This window comes from Lampetra planeri, chromosome 1 (assembly GCF_965212315.1).
Source record: "Lampetra planeri chromosome 1, kcLamPlan1.2.h2, whole genome shotgun sequence".
NCBI lineage: Eukaryota > Metazoa > Chordata > Hyperoartia > Petromyzontiformes > Petromyzontidae > Lampetra > Lampetra planeri.
Window position 1 is genome coordinate 33,575,532 of NC_136107.1, and position 13,943 is coordinate 33,589,474.

General features: G+C 45.2%; 1 protein-coding gene across 1 annotated transcript; it reads right to left on the minus strand.

The window, feature by feature from the left end:
- Positions 1–650: 650 nt before the first annotated feature.
- On the minus strand, positions 651–13,556 carry ECI1 (enoyl-CoA delta isomerase 1). The gene is made up of 7 exons (XM_078599220.1): positions 13,452–13,556; positions 7,974–8,144; positions 6,303–6,430; positions 5,165–5,311; positions 4,576–4,697; positions 3,618–3,796; positions 651–1,674 (listed from the first exon to the last, which is right to left on the minus strand). Exons 1-7 carry the CDS (start codon positions 13,486–13,488, stop codon positions 1,508–1,510), a joined length of 951 nt encoding a protein of 316 aa, XP_078455346.1. The 5' UTR covers positions 13,489–13,556; the 3' UTR covers positions 651–1,507.
- Between the last annotated feature and the right edge of the window lie 387 nt (positions 13,557–13,943).

Genomic DNA, 13,943 nt, shown 5'->3' on the forward strand with positions numbered 1-13,943 from the left:
GCAGAGCAGCCAACTTTTTGGCACGAATGGCTCACACTGAATGACTCGGCTATTATGGCATCAAAGTGCTTGATAAGACACTGGAAACACTTTAATAAGTCACCTGAAGCCTTAATTGTTGCTATATATTTTTGTTAATATAAAATGTTTAAGTAGTAGGATTATTGTGTGACCTTGTGTGATAAGAAAGGTACCAAGGAATACTGCAGATACGTTCAGTAGCCTTGATTTAACTATGCGATAGCCCACTATGACAAATCTCCTTTGTAAGGGAGACCTGGTAAAAACAGAAGACCTTGGAGTCAAAGCTGGGAGAAAAAAAAAAACTCATTACACTTTAACTGTTCCGATTGGCATTTAAATGTTCATTCCTTTATAAAAGAAATTATGTAGTACTGATGTGTACGTAATTAAGTTATTTTTTTTTATACTACTGAGTAGGTTGTTGTTTAGTGTTGAACAATAACAAATGCCAGTATACATGAAGGTTTTTTGAAACAATTTTATTGTCCCGTATCTCCACCCAGTTTGTGTAATGCACTCAACAGGGCAAAGTGATGTTCGTTTCAAACTCTAATTAAAAGCCCTCCTAAAACAGTATAATTCTTCCCACTTGGCAGCAATCGCACACATAGACACCGTCACAAGGAAAGTTGTCAAACATTGTTAGTAAATGCCTCTGCCTGCTTACTAAAATGTTTTTTGCAGGATACGAGAGGTTTTCCATAAAACGTACGAAATTCCCCAACAACCAGTGTCAACTAAAGTCACAGTTCCCTTGTTAGGAGCCTACACACATCTGCAGGCTCAGATAGATGTGTTGGTGCAATGCACAGCTTATGTGAAAATTCGCAGTGTGTTAAATGAAATGGAAGGCTGTTTAATAAACAGAGACAAATACAAGAGAGTAATGGATTGTCACGTCTGCAAGGCCACAGCAAGGCTCTGAGCCAAACCAGTTTGTTTTGCATCTTATATATTCAGCAGCCTCACATTTAGCAAACAGGGCCTTTCAACCCTGCTGTAATTATCAACTCACCATAGAATACTGCACACCTCAAAGGTATGAAACAATTAACAAACATTAATATGGTGCTGTCCAGCCAAAGCACCCAACTCAACTACATATTTTCTCAGGTAGATTTATTATTGCTTTATGTGCAGTTTCTTCACGTGTAAAGTCACCACTGGGCACTGCATCACTTAGTTATTTCTCTGCATTTTCTACAGAGATCAGTGCGAGGGAGTGGAAAGAGGGTAAATTAAGCAGGCGAAACAAAAAACGTGTTGTATTTTGAGGAAACAGTGCGAACATGTACGATGAGTTAAATACCCAGAAGCAGGATCACGTGTGACTAGACTTTTTGGACGATCCCCACAACCGCATACCCCCTCGTGCTGGTGCTGTCAGAGTCTCATAGGAAGCTCCACATGAGAGAGCCGGGGGCAGAATTACTCCACGCAATTACCGAGGGCACCACACAGCCCCCCTCCCTTTCCCTCCGCTTCACTTCTTGGGCTGGCGGAGAGCCTGCATGTAGGCCGTAAGCGACTTCTGGATGGACTCCTTGGAGATGAAGTTCGCAAAGTTTGAGATGTCCGAATCACGCTGTGCCAGGAGGTGGTCGATGGTTGTCTTGCGCATCATGGACTTGGTGATCTGCCGCGCGTGGTCTGGGAAACAATCATATACAAATTTTCATGCAGGCATTGGCGATGTGGTTGAGTCACCTTTTGGCATATCAATGTCAAGTTAGCACCAACTAAAGCATTTTGCACGAGTTGCTCAATTAAAATAGATTATCACACTCAATGCACACAGTGAAGAATGTGTGCGTATCGATTATTTTACATTCGTATATGTTGTAGCGGACCTGTGTTTTCCATAGCAGACGGCAGTGCAGCAAAATACATTGTTGTACTGTACTTTGCTCCCATATCAATGCTCGCTACCTTCAACCCACACTAACCAGTGTGAAGTGTGGTCAAATAACCCCACGAGCTCCACAGTATGGGGAGGCCCTTATCTCGCAGTGGATTCACAAGGTCTGTATGCAGCAATTAGATGTGCTGCATTCACCACAATTGTAATTGTATTTAAATTGTTGAATCGTGAAAATTCAGCAAATCGCAAGGGACGAGGGTCAGCCATTGCATGGGTAACATCTACCAATCCAGTTGCATCCTGAGCTATAGAAATCCCTATCATACTTTACAGTCAATATTAGCTTCGTGCCACAGTGCCCAGCTTGGCAGGTACTGGTAATGAAGGCAAAGGTCAGTGCCCAACAGCACGCTTGAGTGGAAACCTATGCCCACACAACCTTATATTTCAGTGTGCAATGGTGCAACTGATGTCCGACTTATTTCTCATAAAGTTTTTCTGAAACACTGATGTTTATTTTTTTCTTTCTTGAGTTTATTGATGAACGTGTAATCATGCAATTATACTTCTTGCTTTCACTACTGCTGGTGGAGGGGCCTCCACTAGAAGGAGCTTTGGAGGAGCTCTTACATTCCAATTCATTATATACATATATAAAATGGTATATATAATGAACACAATATATTGGCATGTACGATAACATGTAAGCATACATTTATATCCATAAGAGTTTTTTTTGGGTTAGATTGCGTAAATATGTGTCGTTAAAATCCGATGCCACCACCTGACACAGCCAACGAGTAAGGGTTGTCACGTACATGTCAATTCGTCACTAGTACAGCACACCGGTGTGTTGGAGAGCCAAGCCACAACATATTTAAAATCTGAGTACGACGTTTCGCCAGTAATTACAACTAGCTTCATCAGACGACAGCCAGATTTGTGGAGAAGTCCACCTGTTTCGTTCCATATATAGAGGCGTAGATGTGGTGACCACGCTTCTCCGCTCTTGCGCAACGTGGGGGGGGGGTAGATTACATTATGCATGCGCATTATGCGAGCCCTTTGATCTTATCCATACCAACGGTAATCCCTATTGAAGTATGGTGGCCTGACAAGGCATGCATTTAAACAATGCTTTATTTCATGATTCGCTTCCACGCAGCACAAAGTTGGCAGCTATCAAAACGGTTACAATTAATTTTATTTCGAACCCAAAAACATCTCTTATGGATGATATAGGTTGCGAAAGCCTACGTGTTAAACTGACTAACCCATATATTTATATATACATATGTTTAAATGACAAACACGAGCAGGCCTGCCACACATTCTCCACAAGTCTTCAGCATACTTTTGGTGTGTTTAGTTACCGCTGTGGTATTTAACTACATTTGAATATACTTCAATTGTCTTTCTGTGAGTCAGTCTGTCAGTCACAGCACTAAATTGATAACATTTTTGTCACAGATTTGAGAAAGGACTCTATTGATCGTAAGAAGCCAGTGATGTGTATGGTATTCATGATGAGCTATATAGGTAAAAAGAAACACCATGTGAACCTTACGACAATGAATTGTCACATACACAATCTCGGCACCAGCAAGCCCAACGCTCAGCAGCACTGTGAAAAGTCCCCACAAGAAAGCAGCTTTTCCCGCCAAACTGCCGCCTGTGGCGCAGAAAACCCCCTCCCTCAGCCTGGGACTTGCAAGGGGAGTGGCGTTCCTACCTGGGATCTTGAGCCAGCGACCCATCTCGGCGCGCGCCTCCTCCATGACGGTCTCCTCGGGCACGGTGCGGTCCACCAGCCCCACGTGCACGGCCTCGGAGGGCGAGTACATGAGGCCCAGCTGCAGAGAGCGCTCGGTGACGCGCGTGCCCACCACGCCCATCATCGTGTCACGGAACCTGGCGTGTGCACCACACGCATCCCCACCTCCGGTTAGCACGGCTGGCTACGTACGGTGCGGAAGAAGTTCAATATACATGCGGTCGTAGAGATAGAGCGTCGCTGTCAGGAGCGTGGATTAAGGCCATGATGCACTGGGGCAGGGGCGCAAAACATTTTTCCTCACCCGAGGCCCAGGTCGGGCTTTCAAGTACCATTTGGCAGCTATGCACATTTAATAACACCTCAACATTAGGCGGTATGCAATAATAATGTGCACTTTGATTGAGTATAAATAAGCCATGTAGTGATAAAGGTAACATGTATGTACAGCCATTCTGTTGATCCGCTGCTGGGTTAGCGACTCCCTACACAGTGCCCGTAATGGGGGTTGTCTGACCATGCTTCACGAAACTTTGACCACGCCAGGACAGTATACCTCAGTAATGGAATGATGCCTCAATCAAACACCAAAGGACTTATTAATTTTCGATTTAAAGCTTTCGTGACTGCAGGGATTCATATTCTTGGATCTTTCGGTAAAGTCACGTAGAAGGGAAATAATAAAAAATAAAACAATAAAATGATCACGACGTTTCGGCCACAACACAAGCAGCCGTCCTCAGGTGAAGAACAGAGCTGTCGGAAAGACAGCTTCCTGATCGACATCCGCGACCTGGAACGTCTTGTCCAAGACGGATCGAAGTGTAAATGTCCCAACTTTGCCTTATGAGCCTGACAGCATGGAAAGACAGAGACCAAGACCATCTTGTCATGCGCCGAGCGGCTAGGTTCGTACCAGAATGGCGCCACGATGCCGAGCTTCGTCTCGTTGAGGCCGATGGAGTACTTGGGGTTGTCGGCCATCAGGCGGTAATCGCAGCACATGGCCATGAGGCAGCCGCCTGCTGGACTCGAGCCCTGATGGGAGAAACCACGGCTCAGCACATTTTGTAATGACAAGTTACGAAACATAAAGCAAACGCACGGAATCTGTAATGCTCAGAAGTTTTTAATTGGCAGTATGGAAGCCGATGGGTAGCTGTCAGGACAAAAATTCCTTTGCATATATGCAAATAGTTATTTCTGCTCTGATTTGTAACTCCACCTTTTGGGCACTAACCCTTTCATAACTATGTCTTGTTTTGAATAGGTAAGTGCTTCATAGCAACACATCTTTAAACTGAAGTTTCGTTCATATTGAAATTATCTGTTATGGATCGACCCGCAGATAGACACATCTGCCACCACTCCCTTGTGTACGTCGCCAGCCTTCATAGGTGCTCGCAAAAAGAAGTTGCTTCAGTAATCTATATGGCTGTGCGGAGGATCTTTGTCTTTGTTGGTGGTGTTCTGAAAGGGGGTGGTGGGGGGTGAGGGCAGTGTACGTTGATGGCGGCGATGGTGATGAGGCTGGAGCCGTACAGCTTGAGCCACATCTCCTGCACGGCGCGCCAGAACTCGCGGTAGTGCTCCGTGGGCTTGCCCATCATCTCCGACACGTCCAGGCCCGCCGAGAAGATGTGCGGATTTGCCTGGACAGCGCAGCACACCCCACACGACGCAACGGTGCCAAGATTACCCCTTTTGCATTGGCACGTCCCAGCCGAGCCAGCGTGAGGTCCTCACAGTAAAGGCGATTTTCCATCGGTGAGATACGGTGCCGAGTCGATACCAATCCGTGACATGCTGGCCTCACAAGACAGAATCTGGATCGGGGCCAAGCAGGGCCAAAGGTGAGGCTAATGACGCAAATATACTGAGGAAATATAACCGCATCATCTATGAGCATCTAAACTCGTTCTTTGAGTGTGATGTCAATGGCACGGTTCGGCTTCTGCAGTGGAAAACGTAGTGCCTCCTGAGCCATGTGACTGTACTCTGCCATGTGGGAGGCTGCGGAAAGGAGGACTTGGGGGCCATCCATTTAGTAGGTATGCAAAAATCTGTCAAAACTTGACCCCCCCCCCTCCCTGTATGCGCGCGTACTTTTTACACCCCCCCCCTACCTGCGTACGTACGTACGCTTGACGCACCCCCCACCCCCGAATCCTATAGAACGGCCGATATTGTATCCACGCACAAACGATCAAGGATTAATAATATGAACGTGTTTAAGCAAACAGGTAATCCACCGCCGGACTATCTAACTCATTTGAAGGCCAATGTAGACAAATTATTATCGACGCTTCACCCCCCCCCCCCCATTTCCTATGCGTAGGTACATTGTCAGTAGACCCCCCCATATGCAAACGTACGCATTTGGGTTAACCCCCTCTCTCCTCTCCATGCGTACGTACTAAATGGATGGCCCCTTAATAGAGAAAAGAGTCGCTGAACAGGAAGCGATTTCCATAACCAGAGACAGCGAGGAATGTAAAAAGTGTATCCAGTCTCATCATCATCAGCCGCCAAGGAAATTACACATTGCCCACCTCACTATAGCAGTTCAAACATTGGCAGAGAACACATTCGGTCAAAAACTCGCAAGAATGCACGGCCTCGTTGCGTCATGGGTCACGGCACCGAGGTCATGATGACGCCGCGGCAGCTCGGGTTCATCTCCAGCTTATCGAGGCCGATGGCGAGCTCCGTGAGCAGCTCCAGGCTCAGGCTGTTGACGGGTGGATTCGACAGCTTCAGGACCGCCACTCCTGCCAGAGGACAGAGATTCGCCGTTTGCCTCCAAAGCGCCGATTCTTGACAAGTCAGGGGGGTAAACGGTTGAGCTAGGGTACAATATTTTAGAACCTTGTTATACCGTCTTATTACTTGCTTGGACACATGAAAAAGAAACGTGACCATTTATAAAGCGTTGAGAGACGAATGCTTGAAATTAAACAGAGACAGAAACACATGGTAGTGAACACGAGCAGGTTGAGTCTTGACGTAAAGCTTGCGTGACTGCAGGAATTCATAGTCTTTGGGTCTTTCGGTAAAGTCACGTAGATATTTTTCTATCTACGTGACTTTACCGATAGACCCAAAGAGTATGAGCAGGTTGCAACATACTTTTTTATTAAAGAAAAGTGGACTTGGGCATGATATGTTACTCGATAAGATGATGGCCGATGGTCAAAACTATGTAGAGAGTGGCAGCCAAGGCAGGGGATGTCCACTATGAAGATGGAGCAATGAAATGTGCAAGATGGATGACTCTCAGGACCCATGTGAAACGGTGAGAGATTTGCAAGGTCTTCATCCAGCAATGGAGTTTGATATTTTTTTTAAATCACAGCTGCTGAGCACATGCCCAACGCACCAAGCAGCGGGCAACAAACAGTCTTATTTAAGGTGCAACATATAGGAGTTCATAGGTTTCTTTAATTGAAAAGGTTACACGAATTCTGGAAAATAAATAATAGAAGGGAGTAAGAAAGTTGAGCGGTGAGAGGAAAGAATCAGAAAGAGAAGTGCTGTGACCAGCAGTGTGCTGGATGTACACAGCATGGATGGGATGAACACAGTATGGACGATCGTGGTTGATTTTGAAGATGACGATGATATTTCACAACAATTTAACACGTAGGCTTTCGCGACCAATATTATTCATAATATAGGTTTTTTGAGTGAGATCGCGTTATTTATAAATGTGTCGTAACCCTCCACGACCCGACACGGCCAAACAGTAAAAAATGTGTCCAAGTTTTTTAAAGGACAAAATAATTCACTTCGCTCTGACAAGCAACAGGCTTAGTGCGGCCTGGAAGCGTATTATTAAATAAATACAATTACAATTCCTTATAAGGGAAACAAATACCAATGAATAACAATTGAATGATTACCAATCTATATAATTACAATACCCTCCCCCTCTTTGCCTCGAATCACTGCACCAGAGTGAATTAAATGATGACATCACCCTGCTGCTGCTCTATTTAAGACCGGAAGCAACAGGAGAGCTTCACCATTCTTGCCCGATGAAGCTGATTGTAATTATCAGCGAAACGTTGTACTCAAATTTTAAAATGCTGTTGATTCTCTCTTCAACAGACCGGTGGGCTAAAGAAGTGAATTATTTTGTCCTTTGAAAAACTTGGACACATTTTTTACTGTTTGGCCGTGTTGGGTGGTGGAGGGTTACGACACATTTATAAATAACGCGATCTGACCCAAAAACCTATATTATGAATATTTCACAACGGTTTTTCGCGCACCAAGGCTGCACGACAAGAAGCCGGCGTTCGCGAATCTCACCGGTCTTGTCGTCCATTTCAATGGAGAGCTTGTCGCTGGACGAGTAGTGCCGCACCTGCACGTGTGTCCTCCACGCTACCGCACCCTCCCGGGGCCCCCGCGCCGTCGACCATGCCGCCACGACACAGGATGATGGCGACGGGCAACCGGTGGCCACGCGGAGACACGCGCCTGTCCAGGAGGGAGGAGCGCAGGAACAGGGAGAGGTGTCGGTTGAACATCGCAGACCAGACCAGCGCCACTCATCCAATCCAATCTAACTGTGTCTGCTCTGATTTGGGACTTTGTAAATAGAACTACTCCAAATTATAGTCCGTTTGTGGGATGGAGTGGTGGCGCAGTGGTTAGTGCGATTCGCTATGAACCCAACCATCTGAGTTCTATTCCTGAACATGTTTATCATCGACCAGCACTGACCAATATGGTAAAGTATGGTCAAACAACAATAACCCCCATGACGTATGTATGGCTGACAGGCCGTGCGGATTACTTCGATAATTAAGAAATGTTGACATTCAAGCATTGAAAAATGACACTCTCCATTTTGACTGGGATTCGGTGAACACAATTCCAGTTATTCAAAGTGCTTGGACATTTTAAGAACCAATTCCTAAAAATAATTTGCAAGCATGTCCACTTCAAAAAAGTTCAGAGTAAAGGATGATTGTCGACCATGGTTCGATCAGAACATTTCTGATTTAATGAAAACAACAGACATAGCCTGGAATAATGCAAAGACATCAAACAACCTTCATTATTGGATGGAACACTAAGGAATAGATGTACTCGCCATGTAAGAAGAGCAAAATTTTCATACTATCATCAAACTAATTTCAATTCACAAAAAAACCCAAGACTCTTTTGGCGAACATTCAATTCGGTGTAGAAGAAAGACAAAAGGTACATAGTGATAAGATCTCGTCCACAAATATTAAAAAAACAAAGGGCGTTCCATAAGGTTCCATGCTGGGTCAAATTCTGTTCACCTTATATCTAAAAATTTTGGACTACACTCAAATCATTCAGAATTAAATCTCTGTGCTGATAAAACTTTCAATTGCCATCACTAAAATTGCTCCTAAATCCCCCCAAAAAACAAGATCACACACTCTTTGCTTGAAACAAAAATCCAGTTTCATTCCCTTCACCTAAGACGAATATCAGAAACAACTTCATTGAACAGAGTGCTTCAAATACTTGGGTTTACTGATTGATTAAAAACTTACATTCCAACACCATATTGATCTCATCTTGGAAGGAAATAAAAAAAAAATTTTCATACAGAAACACCATTTTCCCATTCGATTGCACCTCCAAATTTCTGAAGCTATCATTATACGACTTTTTGACTACTGTGACGCTACTTACAGATCAGCTACTGATGAATCACTAAACAGACTAAACCCGCTTCATCATTCTGCTCTTTGATTTGCACTGGATGCCCCATACGGGACCCACCATTATGACCTCTACTTAAAATGCAATCTCACATCACTTGATGCAAGAAGAAATCTCCATTTGGCCCTGTTCATTCATAAAATCCTTTTCGCCAAATTTCCGAAAAACGTATCTAATTAATTAACCCCATTGTCAAACTCAAGAAACCGAAGATGAACATCTAATTGCCTTTTTAACTATCCCGAGAAAAAGTGGAATAGGTGACAAATCCTTTGCCGTTACGTTTTTGGAACAAACGTGTTTCCTTCCTCACCATCGTAAATATTCTTTCAAAAAAATTCTGAAGCAGAAGATTAGTGCCAGATACAGCCAAAATTTCCAATGTGATCTGTAACTTTGAACCTTACCTACGTATCGAAAGTTTAATGTTAATGCGAAATGTAATTGCGGGACTGTGTGTTGTCCAGAGGTCGCAACCGGGTACCCGATACCCGTACCCTACCCGATACCCGGCTACCCGTACCCGGCCGGGTACGGGTACGGGTAGGCCGTGAGTCATTGGTGAGTAACAGTTTGTCACTCATTTCGGGTAGGGTATGGGTACGGGTAGGGAACGGGTACCCGTACCCGGCCGGGTACAGGTACCCATTTGCGACCCTGGTGCGGCCGGGTACAGGTACGGGTAAGGAATCAAAACCCGTTTGCGACCTCTGGTGTTGTCTTGATGTCGTCTGGGACTGCTTTTGTTGTTGTTTTGCTGCCTTGCCCAAGCTTGCATTTGGTTGTGAAAAATCGGCAGGAATTTATCTGATTGTGCAATTTGTACTTCTATATTGTATTTATTTTAGCGACTTAACGATTTCTCTATCTTGCTTTTATATCGTTTTTTTGTATTGTTTGCTGGTGTAACTCTGACCCGCCCCTAATGGACATCTGTGAAAAAGAGCTTCATAGCTCATCGGATTTCTCCAGGAAAAATATTTAGATTCTGGGTAAATCAAGGGCTGTAAATGACATTACGACCGTGCTACCTGCATAATGTTGTTAAGAGATTGAGACATTTCCATAGCAGTAAAACATCTCCCCATGTTAGAGAGCGGCATCTAGAAGATCATGTCACTCAACTAATGCTGACGTACCTTCACGAAGCAGTACATCTCACATGCCATGCCATATCTGTCAACCCATACAGTTACCCGTATTCTTGTACAGGGAAATTGAGTTCAGGTCCATACAGCGTACAGCCGTTTCAGTACGGGTTAAAAAACCCATCATTTGTTCTAGATTTGAAGCTTTTGTGACTGCAAGTATTCATATTCTTAGGTTTTTTCGGTAAAGTCACGTAGGTAAAAAAATTAAATTAATGAAAGTAAAATAAAAATAAAATAAAAATCACGACGTTTCGGACGCAACACAAGCTTCCGTCTTCAGGTGGAACAGTCACAGCACGATAGCTGTATCAAGTGAGAGAAATTCCAAGAACACAGTATTTGTATATATACTTCGTGTTGATTTGTTTGTGTTTCTCCCTTGTGATGGGACTTTGTAGGATGAAAGTTGAGATTTATAAGGACACGGGGTGACCAATAAGGTCTAAATTGATTTGTAATAAGATTGACACTGATAAGGGGTTGACATGTATGCCATGCCCTCGAGGCGTTTGTCACCTAGAAAATATTTTTTCGACCCTTTCCTGTTTACTCGAATGAGTTGCATAAAATTTCAACGTTACATAATCTCTATTACTCACACAAAGAAAGCTTTACGGAGTCTTAAAGACTTATTTTCAGGAGGGTCTTGTAACTGGAATGTTTGGTCAATTCCATTTAGTGTGTTTGGCACGTGGGCGAGTAGCCGGCGTAATGCAACACTGCCATCTCCTGGCAAATTCGAAGCCTCATGACTACAACACCTGGACAAACCCTGATGGCCACCCATTCAAGTGCTAACCAGGCTAAAATCTGCTTCGCGTCGGCGATACGGCGAGTTTATTAAGCTTTGGTTGTTATTCGTACAAAGTTTGGGTTGTCTATTGCATTAGGGTCCGTCCATAAATGACGTCATGCGATTTTGGACGATTTTTGACCCCCCCCCCCTCGTCACAAAGTCAGACCCCCCCCCCTCAAATATGACGTCACAAAGCTCTGCCCCCCGCCCCCCGCCCCCCTCAAAACCATATTTCCATTTTGAAAATAAAACATGCTTCAAATCGCTTTTAACTATTGTCATTGTAGTGCGTATTTAATGTGGCGCTGCACTATGATGTTGTAGGAGAAAACATTTATTAAAAAGTATATATTTTTTTGTAGAACGTGTTTATATTTATTTTAAGTTGCGCATTTTGATGTGACGTCACATTTCTCAAACCCCCCCCCCCTCGTCACACATCGTCACAAATGTCTGACCCCCCCCCCCCCCCCAGGTGCGTGACATCATTTATGGACGGCCCTTTAGTGGAGGGGGAAAAAACCCCTAAAACTCCCTCGGGAAACCCAGAGAAACGAGAAGACATCACCCACCCGAAAACACGTGCACCTACAACCCACTCTTTGGTTCTTTGGGTAAAGTCACGTAGGTGTAAAAGATTTTTATTTATTTAATATTTTTATTTTTCACCTCCCTAACTTTACCGAAAGAACCAAAGAGTATGGATTCTTGCAGTCACGAAAACTTCAAATCTAGCACCTACAACCTACTTGCTCTATGGCAACCATGCCAAAATGCTAAGTTGGCCAGCGCAAGTGCGTCGCTCAGGGCAGTCGGTGACACCTCGTCACCCACAACCTTTGCCTTACAGTCACCAGCCAGCCAGCCACCTCGAGCCAACTATAAACACTGCGACCCCGACAAGCGGTCACTCGTCTGCAAGCCTGACAAGACACCAAAGACAAAGATCCCACCCTGTATAGCCTTAGCAGACTGCTGGGGCAAGTGTTGTTAGTGAGCGCCTCGACAGCCAAACAAAGACAAAGTTCCCACTCGTATAGCCTTAACAGACTGCTGGGGCAAGTGCTGTTAGTGACCACCTCGACAGTCAAACAAAGACAAAGTTCCCACCCTGTATAGCCTTAACAGACTGCTGGGGCAAGTGTTGTTAGTGAGCACCTCGACAGCCAAACAAAGACAAAGTTCCCACCCGTATAGCCTTAGCAGACTGCTGGTGCAAGTGCTGTTAGTGAGCGCCTCGACAGCCAAACAAAGACAAAGTTCCCACTCGTATAGCGTTAACAGACTGCTGGGGCAAGTGCTGTTAGTGACCACCTCGACAGTCAAACAAAGACAAAGATCCCAGCTGTATAGCCTTAACAGACTGCTGGGACAAGTGCTGTTAGTGACCACCTCGACAGTCAAACAAAGACAAAGATCCCACCTGTATAGCCTTAACATTCTGCTGGGGCAAGTGTTGTTAGTGAGAGAACCTCAACAGCCAAACAAAGACAAAGTTGCCAGCCTGTATAGCCTTAGCAGACTGCAGGGGCAAGTGCTGTGAGCGAGAGAGCAACTTCCACTCACTCACTGCTAGTCCACCATGTGCTGAGCAGGGGAGAGAGGACGCCAAATGCACAATAGTGGGGAGGGGGGGGTGCTACATTAACACCACGCCCGGCCGCCTTTGTCTCCCCACTGCTGATGTGTTGTTGTTGTTGTTGTGTTTATACCGAGCCAAGGTGCTAATTTAATGCTGAGTTGACTTAGGGGGAGGCGGTCGCCATCAACGGGCTTAGACGACACCCGCCGCCGATTGTTGGGCCCTGGCCCGGGGAACGAACTTGGGAGGTGGCCGGTCTGGGGACACCGCGGAACCCACCGAGTCAGAGGTAGTAGCCGCACGGGGTTGTGTGTGTGTCTGTGTTTGTGTGTTTGTGTGTGTGTCTGTGTGTGTATCTCTGTGTGTATCTCTGTGTGTATCTGTGTGTGATTCTGTGTGTACTAGAGTCGTGTTAGGTGTGGGTCGGGAGTGTGTCATGTCTACGACATCCCAGCTGACACCTTCACCCGCCACTCGAACCGACACACCGACGTGGAGAGAGGTGATCAACCCATTATCATCATCATCACCGTCGCCTCTCTGTAGCTTACCCAGACTCCGGCTTGTCCTCAGCAGCAGCGCAGCCATGATCTCACTGTCCCGGTCTGATGATGATGATGAAGAAGACGACGTGGGACCCCCCTAGCGGAAGAGTTGTGACATGGCAAGCAACCAGGGCGACCTTCGTTCAACATCGTTTCGTGCGCGTGTCTGTCACCATCTGGAGCCGGCGACGATTCGTCGATTTAAATAGATACACGGTGAATGACCGTACCGTGTGGAGTGAGACTCGTCACAAAACGTGGCCCCTCACCGCCTCCGATGTCTGTTAAATTACGCAACTCCCAACATCGTATGCAAGGCCGTAGCCATGGAGTCAACATTGGGGGGGGACCAAATCTTACAGAGGGTCCGAAAAATCGAAATTTGAAAACGAATTTCCTGCCATTTCCTGTCTAAAATATAAAAAAAAATCACTAACAAATGGGATGGAATTTTTTGTTTACAATAATGTTTAATAGTGTATTGTATTACATTGCTCT

Excerpts from the sequence above, each read along its gene's own strand:
- ECI1 (XM_078599220.1), bottom strand. The coding sequence starts at position 13,488 with ATGGCTGCGCTGCTGCTGAGGACAAGCCGGAGTCTGG. Across the intron at positions 6,431-7,973 it reads TGAAATGGACGACAAGACCG|GAGTGGCGGTCCTGAAGCTG; the intron begins GTGAGATTCGCG and ends GTCCTCTGGCAG. Across the intron at positions 3,797-4,575 it reads GGCATCGTGGCGCCATTCTG|GTTCCGTGACACGATGATGG; the intron begins GTACGAACCTAG and ends TGCACACGCCAG.